This window comes from Aquila chrysaetos, chromosome 12, assembly GCF_900496995.4.
Source record: "Aquila chrysaetos chrysaetos chromosome 12, bAquChr1.4, whole genome shotgun sequence".
Taxonomy (NCBI): Eukaryota; Metazoa; Chordata; class Aves; order Accipitriformes; family Accipitridae; genus Aquila; species Aquila chrysaetos.
Window position 1 is genome coordinate 13237609 of NC_044015.1, and position 18867 is coordinate 13256475.

General features: G+C 38.4%; 1 protein-coding gene across 5 annotated transcripts in view; it reads left to right on the forward strand.

Annotated features, from left to right (window-relative positions):
* The window catches only part of PLA2G4A (phospholipase A2 group IVA), an 86053-nt gene that overhangs the window by 43768 nt on the left and 23418 nt on the right, over positions 1-18867 (forward strand). For all 5 annotated transcript variants that reach the window (XM_030031798.2, XM_041127863.1, XM_030031802.2 and 2 more), the window contains 5 exons: positions 1138-1251; positions 4483-4520; positions 6718-6859; positions 14444-14580; positions 18514-18736. In XM_030031798.2, the coding sequence (XP_029887658.1) occupies positions 1138-1251; positions 4483-4520; positions 6718-6859; positions 14444-14580; positions 18514-18736 (654 nt within the window). The remainder of the gene's footprint in view (positions 1-1137; positions 1252-4482; positions 4521-6717; positions 6860-14443; positions 14581-18513; positions 18737-18867) is intronic.

Consider the following 18867-nt stretch of genomic DNA (forward strand, 5'->3'; position numbering starts at 1 on the left):
TGCAGTTTTCACTCTAAAGTGTAAGAAGCTCTCCAAAATCCCATTAAGAAGTTTTTGTTATTGCTATTGGTTTTAAAAGACAGCCCTCAGAGATTACATCAATGGGCATAAAGTTTGCAAGGAAACAGAATAACGTAGATGCCATTAAAATAATGAGTTGTGTCCTAAAATACAGTTCATCATTTCAAAGGGTTGCTTGTGGCACAGGATGAAGAAGATTCTTTATAGCTGAGAAGAGGCTGAACCCAGATGTAGCAACTAGTTATTCAAGTGATTGTATCTTGATTCAATTTTTTTTAAATGCAAAAGATATGGTCCAAGCTGCAAACATACGATATTTTAGAAGATAGAATTCCACAAAGTGGAAAAAAATCGTAAGCCAAATTTAATAGAAACCATGGAAATGTTAGTTTGAAATTCTTTCTGAATATCTTACTTCAGAACTTGGAAGGCTGCCATGGAGAAAAAAAAAGACTGCTAGATGTAGACCCACATGGGTTAGAGTAAAAGCGTTGAACAGTGTTCTGCGGTATCCACATACATCTTTGGACAGTATCACATTTTGAAAAGGTATATGCTCTGACATGGAGAATATGAGAAGAGACATGAAGATCTGGCTGGATACAGAGAAAAGCTTTGTGTAATTTGGAATGTTGCACTTTTTGCCAAATCATTGCTATAAAAAATCTTGGGCTGCAGATACAAGGCTAGGATGTATGGATGCCGTCTTCACTGAAAAGTTGCTGGGTTTTGGCATATCACATTTAAAACTATATAAGTTTCTCCATAGAGAAGTTTTACTAACTGGAAATTTGAAGTAATTGTATATTTTATATGTATAATTTGAAGTTACTATGTCTGCTTAGAAAGATGGTGAAATCTACTGGCAGAAGGGTGCTAGGATAAAAAACCCTTTGTAAATGATACTGTCATACTCATGCAATTGCCTTGAAGGTGCCACCTACACTATACATGAGCTTATCCTGTTTTAAAAGAACATGTCTGTTGGCATTGGGCATTAACTGGGTTGGGCCTATTACTTTTCCGTATAATTTTTTTTTTACTTTAGGCATAGGCTGTATGGAATTAAAAAGGGATTTATGAAAATAAATTTGAATACCCGTGTATCTTTTCTAGGTTACTTTGATGGATGCCAATTATGTTATGGATGAGACTCTTGGCACATCCACATTTCCTATATCTTCTCTGAAACTGGGAGAGAAGAAGGAGGTCCAGTTAACTTTCAATGATGTAAGTTGCAACTTTCATAGCTTTGCATTTGTTGGTGCAGCTTTGAACATGATGGAAAGTTCTTAAAAGAGCACCTGAACTGAGAGACCTAAACTATTGTGTAGACCAGGACGTACCACGTTTCAGTCCTTTATCAGGTATCTGAATTTTATCTGCGCCACATTCTGGTTAGATAAATCTTCTTCACATATCAGTAGAGGATGGTGCTTATAAAGGCTAAGTGGCGTGTCCTAAGGACTCTCACTGAGTCTGATGTTACTCGAGTATTCCCTCATTCATTTTGTTGAAGCATAAGAAAAACATTTGGCCTGCTCTTGATACTCGTCAGAAGTACATGTTTCTAGTTGAAAGGAAATACAAGACTATTTCTGATCCCATCAGTCTGCCTCAGTACTATGTATGTGTTTGTTTTCTTAATATAGAGATAAGTTTTGAATTCAAGAAGGGATTAGAATATGTCATGGAGGGGGTAAGGGTGGCAGCCTTTCAATCAGGAAATAGCTGAATATTTGGGGGCATGGGTGGGAGTATCTCAGGTGAGGATTGTTCTCTGCATACCCTGTTCTAAGCATTCACTGTTGCCCGTGGTTAAACACAAAGTGCTGGCCTAAAGGCACTGTATTTATCTTCTTACAGCCCTGCTGAGGGGAGAATTAAGAAAAACAGTGCCACTGAATGCCTTTGTGTCCCTGCTGAGAGAATTCTCTTTAAAAAAGTCTAGTTTCAAACTTCCGCTTGCTAAACCAGTTTCCTCACCACTTGTTTCAATTTAGTTTAATGGTCTTTGTTAGCTTGAGAGGTTATGTAGAGTTTGCTGGTCAGTATATTACCTCTACTACTGATACCTGTGGCTTCCAGAAAGCTAACAGAAATTCTTTTTTATTATATGTTTAACTTTCAATAAATGGCTTGTTGTAACACAACCCTAGTTAACATGAAATAATGCATTAATTGGATTATTCTCTTTAAACACGTATACAAAACAGATGGAGCCAGTTTAACAGGGATTGTCTGCCTGCACGGTAACTCCTGGAAATTGTTGTTAAATCTGTGTGTAATTGAGTTTGTTCTGCACGTATTGAAATGTTGTCATTTATTAGAGTAGTGTATCACAGGGCATTCTGAACATAATTCAGTACATGTAGTTATATCATCACATCTGGTTATCTTTATATTATATATATTGTATGCATACACTATATGTATAAATTCTGTCTGCATTTCTGTTTTGGACTCTGGTTTATTATATGGTCAGAGGTCTTGATTTGTGACTGCTCTGCTGTCTTCCATGTGATATGAAAGTATGGTTACAGCAAATAACTGGTTAAGGCCTATTTATTGGAAATCAGAGAGTTTAATATGTAAGATTTAGTATTTAATTAGGTGTAGCCTTAGGGTAGTTGGAATTTTGATACCCTCATTTTTTAAAATTTTTTTTTTTTAAAGTTACTGCATATTTTTGAGTTTCCGCATATTTATTTCACTAAGTGCTTCAGTAACTCTTGGACTTCCAGAGTGTGGGCTGACTGCAGATGGCTGGTTCTGCCAGGCATGAGGTGAGGTAGTGAGAAAGAGCTGATGAATAGTTTGAAAACACAGTTTGCAAAGCTTGTGCCAATAATATAAGGCCTTGCCACATAACAGATATGCTTTAACTTCTCATCAGCACTCAGCAAAGCTTGGTAGAGAACACAGGGGAAAAAAAATCAGTGAAAAAAGCCAAATATACTCTAAATTTATAAGGAAGTAGTAACAGAACATCAAGTGAAGTTGAGCCCAGCGTAGACAATTTGTATACACAACGTGTATTCCTGAGATTTCTGTGGCAGTCTGTATAAGGTATAGAAAATGGCATGCTATTTCCCTATTGGAACGTTTCACTTCAAGGGTTTATTTAATACTGTGTGCGTACATTTTTTTCAACCATTGGATCACTGCATGGTTTCTGAAGTGCTTTCTAAATTAGTAATATCAGGTGCTGGAATAATGTAATTACTACCCTGTCTTTGAAGTATTTCCGTAAATGACTCTTCACTCTGTTTCTTCATGTTCTTCCTTTGTTATTTCTTTGCCTTTTCTTTCTCCCACCACCCTGTTAATACGCTACCTCATTTACAATTCCCATTTCAGAGGGCAGGAGTGGAGTGCCAGATTTTACCTGGCCTGTTGGCAGGTACGTGAGATGTGAGAGGCCAGAGGCAGCTTTGCACTTCCATATCCTTAACTACTCTGTATAAGTGTCAAGCAAACGTTCAGTCTGAGGTGTTCTAGCTCTGTTCCTAGTGATCACATACCACAAATGAGGAGGATAATCCGTTTATAGCTAGAGGCAGGGTGAAACAAGACACTGTGTGTGAGTCTGCTACACTCCCACAAGGCTGTACCAATGTGTTGGTGACCATTGCATATGAGAGAGCTCGGGGAGATGAAAATGTCTGTCCATTCTGTCTTAGTTCTAGCAACCTCATACTCTTGGATTTTGCCTAGCATGCAATTGGTGTGTTAACCATCATTTTTTTACATTTTGCGTGCAGGCAACCCCTTGTAAGTGCTCTATGAAAGGCAGAGGAGACCAACCCATAGCTTATCGGTCAGGTAGTTCTCTGTGGTCTGCAAGTGAAATCGTTATGTAGTGTCATTTATTAGTTTACTTGCATCTTTCAGAAACTTGCAAGCAATCACTCTTCCTGATTGATAATTTAAGCATATTTAACTGTGGAAAGACACTTGGTGACTCATGTGGAACACAGAGCAGTCATTCCCTTACAAGTCTCTGTTTCAGGTACAAGTTAAGTGTGAAGTTTACCCAGTGAACTGGGAAGCAAGTGGAAGATAGACTGTGGCTGGCAGTAGAAACAAAGGATCCTAAGTGTGTGAAGACAATTAGATCCCTTCAGGCCAAAGATTAATAGCACTCTCAAAAAGGGATTACCAGTGGAAGAAAGCCAAGACAATGGGATCTGATGAATGAAAGTCAGGACCTAGCAGCACCTAGCAGCATTTTCTACTGTATTCAGTGGTAGTGGTGGATTTTCGAATCACATTGTGTACTTTTAAAAAAAAAAATTCTGTAGAAGAGAAACTCATTCATGTATTTCAGAAATGTCCCCCTTTAAAAAAAAGTGATTTAAAGAAAAATTCTGACAGCAATAGTTAGTTTATGTTCCAGGTGCGTTTGTGTTTTTTTCCGTCTGTAAGTGGTGTAACCATATTTAAATATTTCTTGTTTAGGTCACTGAAATTACTTTGGAATTGTCTCTTGAAGTATGGTAAGTATCTCATATTTTTTAAAAAAAGGTGGAAAATGTATTAGCAGCAAAGGTATTTTTTATTTTACTCTGTTCGTTAGAATTTTCTTAAAAACATGTCAGGTATGGAGTGCAAAAATTCCTTGTTTTAACATAGAAATACCAAGTACTGTAAAGTCAGGAGATTTTAAAATTGAGGGTTCTTTTCACATTGTAATTCCATCACTGACTTAAACACCTTTACTTCTATTAGGAGGTGTGCCCTTTCCAAATATTTTCAGAAACAAGGCCATTGTATATGAATTTCTCATCCTGGTTTATGCTAAGTGCTTTCCTTTTCAAGGGCTTTTTCTCTAATAAACTCACAGACATCAGGTTCAGCTGTTATCCTCATTATTTTACCTTCTATGGTAACTTTACATCTCACGTTAACATTCAGCATATATGGATACTCATTACAAAGCTGCCCCTGAAATGTATTTGAATGTTAATACCATGCAGTGCTGAAGTCAAAGGTGAAGATCTCGGTAAGGCCAGGATTTCACCATGTGTAAGGCTAAGCAGATGCCTACCTTTTTTTTTTCCTTTATTTTTGTTTCCTCTCTAGCTGTCTTCTTCCCTCTTTCTTAGCCTATCTAGGTGAAAGACCAAAAATGACCTTGAGGCATAATCAGAAAAATACCTTTTAAGTCTAAAAACTAATTACTGAGAACAAGGCATTTAAAGAGTCTTTTTTTGTCTGTAACCATAAATAGCAGTGGTGAGCACTGTAACTGTAAATGTAGAACTCTTTCATAATGACTCCAGAGACTGACAAACATCCCGCAGGGATAATTTCTGCTCATCATTTTGTACCAGTAAAGATGCATATGTGGGTGGTCCTTGAGACCACCCCTAAACCTTCCAGGGCTTGTACATTACAAGTATTTCCTATCTCTGACATTAAATGAACAGAAGATACTTGGCTATGTCTTGCTGCTCTTAGGCAGTAGGCTTTGAAATATGTTAAACAAAAGGATCTGATCAAGTTCTGCTCTGTTATTCTCGGATGGCTGTGCAGATTTTGGATTCTGCGTGGAACTCTTGTTCATGGTATCATATATACCTTCATGGAACATTGCTTCTAGGCAGCCTTTTTCCCCCTTTTTCTTAATCCCATTATTTTATTGCATAATAGGTTTTTAAAAAATCTGAGGAATTATTATCTATACCTAAATAGATCCATTTCACCGTTGTGTGTTTTTCATAAAGGACTCTTAAAAATGCTGCCTTGTGACTACATGTCAAAGTATCGGCAAACATTTTTAGCTCATCTTTGTAAATATGAGAATTTCAATGAGGCAGATACCAGGACGAATTTGTACACACCTTCTCGGTGCTGTCTGCTAGAGGCAGTGCTGCTGGGAGGTATTTTAGTTCAAACCCTTTGAATGACATACAGGCTCAGTGAGTTAACTAGTCCAAATGAGGTGATAGTTCAAATTGTTTATCCTGCCTTGATACCTGAAATAAGAGGTGGGAGCTGAAGTTGTAGCTTTTATTTAAGTACAGTATTGAGGTCTTTACGCAGCCCTACATATATTTTTGATCACACAATGTGGGGAAAAAGCTAGAGGAAAAAGCTTAGTCTTTTCTGTGGCCAGCCAGTACAATTTGTCCTGACATCCATACAGTTTTTGATTGTAAGACTGAATGGATACAGAGTCAAAATTACCCTCTCCTCCCTTAACATGAACCTCTAACTTAAGAAGAGTGTATGTTGGTAGGAATGTATGAAAATTTTTCATTGCAGTTCATTGTTCAGTGGATAAGCAGAGAATTCAAATTTCTAGACTGTAAATTTGTAATTGTATGTGAGTGGTGAACTCACTTGCTATATTTTAATTTAGGTCTTTTTAAGACCACATAATATAGCACTAGAAGCTGCATATTTTGTGTTTGGTTTTCACTACTATTTGAACAACGAGGTTTCTATATAAAATGCATGTTTTAAAGACACAGTGTACCATTGTTCTTTGCGTCCATCACTCCATGGAATCAGCTGATGCAATCTTGTCACATGAATAATCATAACTTTATATTATTTTAATTTTTTTTATTTTATCTTATGTAGGTTAATGAGGAATTTATTCTTACAACCACTCATTTCCAAAGGTGATATTTTTAATTCTGTTTTGAATTACGCCTTTTGTTAAAGCCTGTCTGTTTTGCAAAATAGCTCTTCAACTGATCTCCGGTTCAGCATGGCTTTATGTGATGAGGAGAAGAAATTTCGGCAACAGCGAAAAGATAATATCATGCACAGTATGAAATCATTTCTGGGAGAGGAAAACAGTAAGAACTTGACCACTTCCCGTGATGTAAGTTTGGAGAGTTCACATCAAGATTAGTATCCCCTTTGGAGTCCTGCATTTGTCCCTCAAAAGAATGAATGAGACATATGAGGTAGAAGGGTTCAATGTAAAGAGATGGCAGAAGCAAAAAACTTTCTTTTTCCTCTATAAGCATACAATATTTATGCTGGAGAATATTTTTTCTTGTGTTCTAAAGTTTAAGGAGACAAAATCCTGTGCCAAAATGAAGCTGCACTTAAATAAGATAGACCCATTATGTGCAAAAGGACAGTACTCTGTAAATGCCATCATAGGATAGAAATCACAGCTTTTCATTTGCACTGGCACCTTAAACTGCTGTAACTTTTATCTGGTTCTTTGTTGTTTTAATCTTTAGCAGGCTGTGCCCAGGTTAAAATTGGGCAAAGGTGATAAATCCATACTTTTCATTTTGCTCTGATTCCAAATTCCATGCTTTGTTAAGCCCTTGGTTCTGAGCTGAGATCGTCATCTGAAAAATGCCTAAAGGGGCTGGGAAATACCTGCTGCACAAGAAGCTTGCAGTGGCTCTGGGCACACGCCTAACTGCAGAATCTGCCCTTGCATGCTTGATATCCAGCCTGTGCTCTTAAAATGGCCTTGGCTGTATGGCCTTCGTGTCTAAAAGATTAGGCAGGCAATTAGGTGGTTTAATGTTAGAATCAGATTAGAAATTATTTTCTTTCTTTCCTTTCTTCTTTTCCTTTAGCCCATTTTATAGGATTAGCATTATGAAGTTTATTTCTTAGAGAATGTGAGAAACTGCAGCTTTCATTGACTCCCTGGTGCTCTGTACCAAGCCAACAGAAAGTTAAGCCTACAGATGTAGATGGACTGATGGTGGTTTGGATCACATCAAAGTGAGGAAGGGTGCCAAAGCCTGTTGATCTTTTCAGTGATTTCATAAAACACTTAATTGATTATTGTATTTCTATAAAATTGTTTAAAGCAAGAAAAATTATAAAAATAAACCAAGCAAATGTTCAAAACACATTATTTTGAATTAATTAAGGATACACTTGGTACAGATCCACTTGTTTTGTAGTAGTTTTTCCATCTTCCTCTTTCTTCCTTGCTTGTTCCCTCTCCTGTTCTGCTCCCAGAACTGTGACAGGAAGACTGTGTGTGTGTGTGGGGGGGGTGTCAAGCAATGAACAGAGTCAATGAGTTAATCTGGCTTGATTAATTCATTGATATTGATTCCTTTTGTGCATTTTTAGTAGAAGCAGAATGTGACAGTCTTTTGCAGAATCTGGAACCAACACTGAAGAATTCCTTTTAAATTTCTATGAAGTTTTGAGCAGGTGGTAAATCTGCTGTTGTTGTATACATTTGAACTCTGTCTTGCATAATAAAATGTGCTTGTCTGAGCTTTCTGAGGAAGATGAAAGAATTTGACAAGTGTCGTACATATTTTGTTTGTAGTGATATAAATTGTGCATATTGTGAAGGAACATTTTCAAGGTTTTTTAGTTTTCTGTTCAGTTATTTTAATCTTAACACGTGCAAATCTTACCAGAGTAGATATTTGCGAATGTGACATCGGTCTGATCTTCTACAGCAGAATAATATCTTCCTCAGAAAGGATGCAGATATTCTGCCAAGATCCAGTTAGAACTGGAGTGATACTCAGTGCCTGAAGTATCAGTTCTATGGAGGTGGTATGTGTGCATGAATTATTGTAAATGCTAGGTAAGATTTCATATTCTTTTTGTCATCATCTTCCCTTGGTATCCCTCACTGTCTCAAATATGGAAATTTTATCAGTTAAATTGCATCTTCCAAGACCAGACAGTAATCTCTAATTGTAGGCTTATCAACCCTAGGAAGGACTGAGGTAATGTGATCCTCCCGTTTTTCACATGCCAAGTGTGTATTTCTAAGCTGACTTGTCAGAATTTTTAGCTGCTTCTAGCAATGAAAAAAACCTTTTTGTTCAAATTAAAATAGAGTTTTGTCCTTGTAGCCTGTCATTTTCACTTTTATTGCTACAGATGGAAGATAGCAGGAGGATTTATAGGATGTTTGTAGTCTTAACATGGCATCAGAAGTCGGGAGACATAATGAGTATTCTTAGCTGCCTGTGAGTCATTGTTTAATCTTAAGCAAGTCATTTAACTTAAAGTTCACCTAAGTTTCTTCATCTGTGAATAGCAACACGTGTGCCTTGCAGGGATGCTCTGAGACTTTAATACCTGTGAAATAATTATACATCCCTGGATGGGGAAGTGAGTACTTCCAAATTTCCTTGCTTAATCTTGAGGCAGATTCTGAAAACACAGAGGATGAGATTTGCTCGGTTTATTTTTATAATTTTTCTTGCTTTAAACAATTTTATAGAAATATCATAATCAATTAAAGAACGCATGTAGTTCTCTAAGACTGGATTTGCAGAACAATTTTTTAATAATCATCTGTGTACCCCATGGCAATTTTTTTTCCACCACAGGTATTCTTGTCCAGATTTTGCGCACTGTGTTTCCAGGCCATTTGGATAAAACCATCTGCACCACTCATTCCCCAAACAAGATGTAGTATGTTTTATCTTTTTTTTGGCAGATTACTGGAAAATATGATTGAGATGCCTTTTTCAGAGCTCGCTTTTCTTAAAACATATCTTGCTTCCCAAATCCTTTTCACATTCATGCCCAGTTCGGTGATTAAGCAATCAGCACGCGTTGAGATGAGGCACCCATTGACTGAAGTGGAACTGTATGCTGCTGAGCTTGTCCACACAGTACAGTGCCCCATGGATCCTAGAAACAGTACAGATGTACTGCCAAAACACTTCATCAGCGTTGTTAAATCCTTTTCAGTGGAGTTTGTTTGGATGATATCTAAGCTGGTTTGTTCAAAACTAGCTTGGGTACCTCAGCATTGTGCCATGCAGACCAACCATAGGGAAAAGAAAGCCATGCTGGCATGGCCTTTTGGTTGTTCAGAAGTGGGCACAACCATATAGAATTGAGGGTGGCAGTGTGGCCAGGGATTAGAGCAATGGACTTTTGTCTCCAAGACTTTTGAATTCAATTCACATTTTTGCTGTTGACTGACCACATCACTTTCTTTTGAGTCACTTACCCTTTTGGTCTAAGTTTACTAACCTGCTTGAATGAGTTTAGTACCTCTGCCCCTGTTTTACTGATTATGTACAAAGGACTTCAGGTTCAGAGCACCTCAAAGAGTGGAGTGCATCTGCTCCAGCCTGCGTACATGGAGAAGCGTGCATGCCTTGGTATCCTAGGTCTTCTCCATTCTTTCTCAGTTGTGAGATGGCTTCTTGGTTCTTTTCCCTTTGTACTCTGTCTGCAGCTACTTCCCCCCTGCCTCTGTCCTATTTATCCTAGAGGGCAACTTGTAAGATGGGTGTATGTAATTTGAAATTGTTTCATTTCTTGCCCTTAAATGTGTTGGAAACTGAATTTCAGCTAAAAAGCTGCTTTAACAAACCTACCTGCTTGGAAATGTGCTCTACCTTCCCCTCTGCAAAGCAGGAAAGGACTCTTAACCTTCATCACCTGACTTATGCCTACAAGTCAACTTGTATTCAGTTGGCTGAAATAAATGAATGTAAAAGTGCAGTAGATTCTTCTGTTCAGTTATTTTTTCATCATTTAAAAGCTTTATTTGCTGTGGGAAGCTTACTTAAGCTGCTGCCCTCTGCTCTAGAGCTCATCCATTGAATTTCATTTCTGGAAATAAAGTAGTGACTGAAGTTCTTCATGCTTTGCTTTGGTATCAAGTAGAAATGAAGAGATACTATACATCCACCTACCTCTTGGTATACCTGCCCTCCCCCAGTATAGGAATCTATGATTCCCAAAATGTCTGTGGATTAAGTATACAGGAAGCATTTGCAATCAGGATGCTAGTGACTCTTCTTGACTTTCTTTATTGATCGTCCTTGCGGATTTCTCTGCATCCTGAAGAAAACTCAGATTTTCCCTTGTGCTCATGCCACTTCACTGATGAATAGGTTTGTTGAATAGTGGTGCTTTGGAAGTGTTCTCACATACTTTTTCCAGGCTTGCACCTGCAAACCACCGTCTTCATCCTGTTGGGATTTGTCTGTGTAGGTTAATTAGGTAGTGTTTGTAAAGAGCTTTCAAAGCCTAACATACATTATTAAATTTGTGATTAGTAATGTGGCTTTTCTGTTCAAAGCAACTGCTCCGTTATTGGGGTGTTGGCTTAACAAAACAGGCATGTCCTAAATCTTTACCTTTGTTTTGTCATTTTTTTGATAGATAGCTATCTCTGGAGGTGCATTACGAATGCTGATGCCAGTAAATACTTGTGGTTTCTATTACTAAAGCTTAACACTTATGAAGAAGATAATCAAATAATCTTACTGCATCAAGAATAAGCAGGTTTTGAGGAATGGAAGCCTTGAGAAATGTTTCTACTTACTTGGTCATTGTGCTTGGTCATTTCCATGTGACTGTGCATTGTCAGTCCACAGGGGAGTTTCATGACTTGGAGTGTGGAGACTGCAGAAAGAAACTGAAATCACATGGTTTCCTTTCTTATAACTAATCCCATCTATTGGCACCTTAAATTGCATTTCAGTGAAATTTTTGACTGATTACCAGTTTGATCAGATAGGGGCTTTCTGCACAACTGTGTAATTCTTTTTATGCTTCGTAACAACCAAGAGGTTGTTACCTTATCACCATTGAACAGTGGAAAATTCTTCTTGGTTTTGGAAACTGGGAACCAGATGGGACCTTTGCTTAGTCTAAAACACTTGATGATGGTAGCAAGTGAATTTTTATTTTATTTTGTCTTCTTTCTAGATATCTGGGGAAACTGCAGTGGAAGGGAATGGCTTTGAAGTCGGGGCTGGGAAGTAAGAAGAAAAGAAGTATAAAATAAAACCCCTGTAGATACATATTCAATATGGTGTCACTTGTAACTGGGTCTGCTTTTGCTCACTTTGCTATCTCTTGGTAGCTGAGTAGGTGTACAGATACACGTAAATTCTCCTTACCTTTCCTGTAGTTTTTGCAAGGTAGCTGTAAATTTGAGACTGTCTTCGTGCTATATAGTAATATCAGATGTTTTTATTATAAAATGTGTTTTTAAACTCCTAGCCAAAATATTCTTTGTCTCTCTTCTGTTTCTGATTAGTAAGTTTTACTGCTTTTGGCTCTGTTACAAAGATATAATTTGGATTAAAGGTGGTGTTTGGATTGCTTTAAAAATTTCTGTGGTCTTGTAACTAAATAGTTTATTTAGTAACTATATTTAATATCCTCTCTATTTTGGATTATGGATAAGAAGGACAGACATTCTAAAGAAATTCTGAGTATATTTTTATTAGAAATCTTGCTACAAGTGGTGCCGCCATCAAATAAATTCTAATTCTTCAGATACCAGGCAATTAGAGTTCTAAATAACAGGGCATCGTGGGGGCAACAACTTAATAATGCTGAGACCTGATGTGGTTTATTCACCCAATTAGTAGACTTACTGGTTGTATTTTAAGGTCTGAAGCAGTGCCACAAATCTGTGCGAGTGTACTGAACTTGAAATTCTATACATTATTTCAGTAGACAGGATGCTAAAGAGGGTCATAATGATAGTATTTGACTTTATATATATATATTATTTTATATATATATATAAAAATATATATATATATTACTACTTGACCAGAAGAATTAGAGAAATCAGGCATTACCTTTCTGTGCCTGTAAGGAACCTAAAATGGAGGATTCTGTGCAGTGATAATGTTGTGCCCTATTAGCAAGTAGTAGAGAATAAAAAGTACAATATAACAGAGCCGTTACTTTCTTTCTGATCATTACCCAGAAGCTCCCAAAAGATGTGTCTCTGGTTGTATCCTGATGTTCTGTGCAATCAAGGAGCTGCTTTCTTGTAGAGGACAGCCCCCTTGCACCCTTTTTCCTCACCTATCTTCTCCGCCTCCACGCATCCATGGCAGTGTGCGAGGCATGTGTGCTGTCCCACCAAGTCTGTGGCATTCTGATTGTGTCATAGACCTGTGACTGCACTTGAACTTCCAATTTTTCTTGTTTGATGTCTCTGTTCATTAATATAGAGACATTTGAGGTAAGCCTCTGAACACTCTTCCTTCTGAGCAGGAACATGGAGGTCTCACTACTAACTTTAGCCCATGCATTCCTCCTGCATTTGCAACATTTGCACCCTTTGCTCATTTAGGTCCTTGTCATTGAAGTTAGTCTGAAGTCTTCCTCATTAAATTAGCAAGTCTGTTCATAAACTTGTTCCTCACTCTGTTGGTCAGGTGGATTCTTTATTTTCCCATGGGCCGTCTTCACCAGCAAGCAAGGCTTCATGGTCAGGAAGCCAAGAGTCTCACTAGTGACACCACCTGCACCTGATAGCATCTGCTTGAGCCATTCCTCTTCCAGACTAGAAAGATCAAGTCACCAGGCTACAGCCTCGGGTGCCTGTGCCCCTTATTCTTGCTCATCTGAGCACCTCTTGTCTGCTCAGGGTCTCTCTCCCCTGCTTCTATCACTGTTGCCCACATGGATGACCAGCGAGGAGTAGCATCTGGAAGGCCAGGTGAGACTCAGCCATTTCTCCATGCCATCATGGATCTGGAGTCTAGGCAAGCAGCAGACCTCCCTAAACAATCAGTCTGGCTGGCAGGTTGGCCTGTGTCCCATGGAAGAGGGAGTCATCAGCTACTGTGCCTGTCACTTTGTAGTGCCACTGCGATATCTGGTCCAAAATCCTCTCTGACAGTGTTTGTTCCTTCTCTGTCACCAGGGCTCTGAAATGAGGCAAAGAGCTGCAGGTGGAAGGGGAGACTTCTCTCACTGCCAGAAGTAGCGTGCTTGCAGCTCCGTCTCTCCTGGGAATTCATGCTTTCTTCCTGCCCTTGTGTTGCCTCAGTCATATCGTCCTTCTTGCCTACATGGGTACTAGGCACATTCAGCTTCCCTTTATGTCCCTGCATGCCAGGTGCTTTGCACCTTCTGGTTGCTCATGGTCCCTAGGTACAAGATAAATAGGAAGCTGGAAGGAAGTCTGCTCTGCCCCTCCGTGAGTTTTTCTACCTTGGCAGAACCTCTCATGCTGCCAGCTGGTTCCTGGCTTCCCTTGCTCGTGATCGGCAGTGCTCTCCTCCCATACTGCAATCCAAAAGTACTCTTGTCATCCAGCTCTTTGTGAAGCAGATGGGACTGAGTAAATGACATACAGATATTATACATTGCCCTTGGGCCCAGAGAACCTAAGAGGGACAGGTAACTTCATGGGTGGGATTACAGTACTGTTTCATTCTACGTACAGTGTTTAAAAGTCATATCTCGAAGGGCTTTATTAAAGTATCTTGCCATTCTCTTACACACGTACCACTAAAAGACTGCAGAATACCTTCTTTTTGGCTTGTTAGAACTTTTGTGCACAGGTTTGGAAAAGCACAGGTTTCTTCTCTGCTGTGAGGATCTCTGGATGGTGACCTACTAATTGCACAAGGCTGGTATGTTTGACCAGTGACTGATGAATATTGTTTATTTACTGCTTTTCAGTCTTTATCAGAATTGTTGTGGTGATATGCTATTCTTATCTATGCAGGTACCAGTGATAGCGATATTGGGTTCAGGAGGTGGATTTCGTGCCATGGTAGGGTTTGCTGGAGTCATGAAAGCACTTTATGAATCAGGAATTTTAGACTGTGCGACTTACATTGCTGGTCTCTCAGGATCCACGTGGTAAGGGTTTTTTCTTTTGTTTTTCTTCAGTTTTTCTTCAGGAAGTTCAAGAATGAATTTTCATGGGACTTGACTTTATTTCTAAGGTTATAATTCACAGCAAATTTTAGGCATACACTATCAGTACAGAAAAGACATATGGAGGCAGCTATCTTGCAGCATAGCGGGTCAGTGGAGCAAGTCTGCTGGTGGAGGTATTTCAGAATGCCTTGAAGGGTGAGGACAGCTCAGTCTCCAGGTGATCTTCCTAGGAGCTTTGATAGCAGGAATGGATGAAAAGAGGTGCTACACATATGCACCCACATTTCTGTATCAACAGCCAATACTGTATGTACTAGGACTGTGTAACTGATTCTGTCATCTTGATAACCAAAAAATAAAGAATTCAAGCTGTTGGTGTAAATCCAAAATATTTTTTGTGTTGTTTTATTTTCCTGATGAAATGAAAAAAAAAAAAAATTCTTTGCGATTTGAAGATGACGACTCATTCAACCCAAAATGGATTGTATACTTTTGGGGAAATTTTCATAGATTCTCAAAGTCACTGAAAGGTCTTTTGCTCCATTTTAAACTCATTAGTCCCCTTCTTAGTGGATTTACTGGAGATGTCTAGGACCTGTTCACTGATTCTTTCTTACCATGAGGAAATTTGGGCAGATGTATTTCAGCTTGTAGGAATGAATACCGACTGACTGCCATGCTGCAGGGCATCCTGCTATGGATTGCCTTGTATCACTCCTATTGTCACTGTTTAATTTAGAAATTACATTGTTTTTTAAAATAGTTTGTTATCAGATGGGGCTAAAAATCTTCAAAGATGTCTCAATGAGAATGTCCTAATCAAATAGTTATGATGTCCTTCTGTCTGACTTAATGAATACTTCAGACCATTAACAGGAATAACAGCAACAGGAGAAAATCAGAGTGATGTCACTGTGTGAAAGGCACTCTCTGGCCATTTTGAGCTTAGGGTTTTGTAGGCAGGAGAATGCTTTGAACCCCAGTATTATGTCTGCCTCAACTACTCTTCTGAATGAGAGGATTTCTCTTTTCTCTGCCCAGTGCTATGAACCTGCAGCCTTTTGTCTTCTTGGCTTTTATAAAAATTGTCCTAAATTACACTTATTACAAATGTTGAAACTATTTGATGTTTCTTAAATGAAATGATGTAACATATTTAAAAGCTGTATAATTTTCATCAGCCAAAGACATTTGACAAATTCAGTCCAAATTTCTTAACTGTTTAGACTCCTTAACGCTACATTTTTTTCATTAAGTGAAAAATTGCAGACCTTTTTTTTTTGTCTAAAACTTGGTTTTAATGTCAATGGATGAGGTTGCAGTAGAGGATGTTACATCCTAAGAAAATTTTGAACTTTTCAAGGGAGTATCCCAAATGTCACAAAATACGATTTTATCATAACCATACCAGTTTGAATACTGGAGCTGCATCTGAATCCAGTTTAGGGCCACCTAGTACAAGAAAGGTGTTGACAAACTGGATTAATTCCATCAAAGTACCACCTAGGCAATTAGGGGACTAGAGCACATGAGAAAGGGAGGCAGCTGGATTTGTTCAGCCTTGAGGAGTAGGCAAAGGTAGTGGTGGTGGGAGATCTTGCTGTTATCTTCAGCTACCTAATGAGTAGCTGTAAAGAAGACTCTTTTTGGAGATGCACAGAGAAAGGACAGGGAGTAATTGCCATAAATTACAGTGAGAGAAATTTGATTAGCTATTAGGAAAATTACTTTGCAGTGGGAATGGTCAAGCACTGGAATGTATTGCCCCATCCTTACTTGACTAGTCTGGGTAAGGTGTCATCCTCTGTCTGTGTGACTCAGTGAATACTTCATGTGAAAGCAGAACTTGACTGAACAAAGCCCTGAGCAACCTGATCCGACTTTTAAGTTGGCTTTGCATTGAGCAGGAATTTGGAATAGAGATCTCAAGGTTCTTTCCAGTCTAAATTACAAGATTATATGAATGTCTCATTTCTTCAAGAGTAAGGGAAAAAGGCTTTTGTTGGAATAGCTAAATATAAAGGAGCAGGGAATCTGCCTGGGATGAGTTTTACCCCTGGTTTAAGGAAGCACATGAATTTTGGTTCACACATTCTAAGGAATATTCTAACCCCAAAGTTGTTAACTCTTTTGAAATAGATAATGATCTGTTCTATTCCTTGTGTGGCTTTTTTTCAATTACTTTTCACTTGTGTGAAACTTGCTTCCTCCCTCCCAGGCTAGATAGAAAGCTTTCAGCATGCTAGAAGGTTTTGAAATGCCAGAAGTGTCTATGAACTAGAGTTTCTCGTTTAGATGGGACTATAGAAGGTTGGCATCCCTGGAGCATGTGTTTTCTATCACTAGTGGTTGGGGGGGGGCGGATTTATCACTGTCTATTGAGAGACCTGGATGTACTTTTGTCAAATTTGTGAAAAGTGGAAGATACCATTTGGCTGGATGAAGAGCAATTGAATAGTGCAATGTAGTGTGAAAAATTTCCACTGTGTTTCTAGGGAATGGTATGTAGTCCATGTTCTGAAAAGATGTCAGTCAGCTGGCCATGAGGTCCTTTTTTGGGAAAACCCAGGTGTGAATACATAGTTGATCTAATGTAAACCTATAAAATCTCTATTAAAATAGCAAGATTATCTGAACTCATTCAGTCAGAAACATATGTTGGAAACAGTTGTATTTGAACAAATTTGCTTTTGCTGTCTTGGTGATGTCACCTATTCAGATGTTCCTTCCTTGATGAATAAATAAATTGACACTTTGGCACTCCCTTTCTTTTCTTTTTTTCCATGCAGTCTATTACTTGGGAATAATGCTCTTTTCTTTTTTCTGGAGGGTGGAGAATTCCTTTCCTCGTGGGAGAGGCAGGTTTTCGCTTGTTTGCTCAGATGCATGCCTAACCTTGGAGCAATGCACTTACCTTCCTGATGGTTTCTGTTGTCTTGCTTCAACCTTGTACTGAATTCTTCATCCTGCATTTTCCTTTCTCTGCTCACATGGAAGCTTGCTGCTGTGTTTGTTCCGCCCATGAGCTGACATGCGTGCTAAGCTTTAGAGAGTGCGTAAGGACTAATGAATCAAGTTCTTACATCATGCATGTGACAGGGTTCATCATGCTGTCAAGTAAGTTGCCAGGCAGTGATCTCAGGGCCAAGCATGCACAGTGTGTATCTCACTGCTGTGCAGAATTATGCCTGCAGTATGGTATGTATACCTGAGCCAGCTAATTGAATAAATAATAGTGAAATGAGCGTCTAGTAGATTAGTATGGCCTATCTTGAGTTTTCACCCGTAGTGTTACTTAAGCCAACCAAGTGCAAACCACAGTTAGCTGCATGTGTGTCTAAACTTTGTTTTGAGTAAACAAAACTTCAGTTTCCAGAGTTACTCAGTGACAAAATCAAGATTTGCCTGATAGGCCTCTTCTGAATTGTCAGAGTCAATTAAATCTCTGCACAGGTTGTAGTTATAGTGCTTTACCTTATTATGAAAACATCTAGATCCTGGAAAGCATACCATATACTAATATATTTTAGGAATTTTTGAATAGTGATAATGAACTGGAGAGTGACAGAGAGAGGTACATCTTAGAGTGAAAGAACTGCATGTATATATTTACAGGACCTCCAGTCTGCCAAATTTAGGTGCACTGTGACAACTTGAGAAGTTCTATTTTCAGCTTATGATGATTCTGTCCATTATCCCTTAAACAGATAAATGAGGAACACCTTATAAAACAAATTGTTTAGCTTTCTATGCCTTGAGAAAAAGGAAATGACAATTTACTGTATAAATGGTGAGTAAATTAATCTGATTTAATCAGTAATTGTATCAAATTATTTATGAGCTTATTGTACATTTCAGGCAGCTGACATTGAACCAGGGTTTGACACTTACAGAGCATATTTTCCATTGCAGGTACATGTCAACTTTGTATTCACACCCAGATTTTCCAGAAAAAGGACCGAAAGAGATTAATCAAGAATTGATGAACTCTGTGAGTCACAACCCACTTCTGCTGCTCACTCCTCAGAAAGTCAAACGCTACATTGAAGCACTGTGGAATAAGAAAAGCTCAGGGCAGCCTGTCACCTTCACAGACATCTTTGGAATGCTAATAGGTGAAACACTTATCCATAATGTGAGTTCATTTTTTCATGATTATTAGAGTTGTGAAACTATTGCGTAATAACTGCTGTTACTATTCTTTTGAAATGACCTTGGTAACATTTAACAAAGCATGTTTAGCAATAGAAATATTTAAAGTTATAG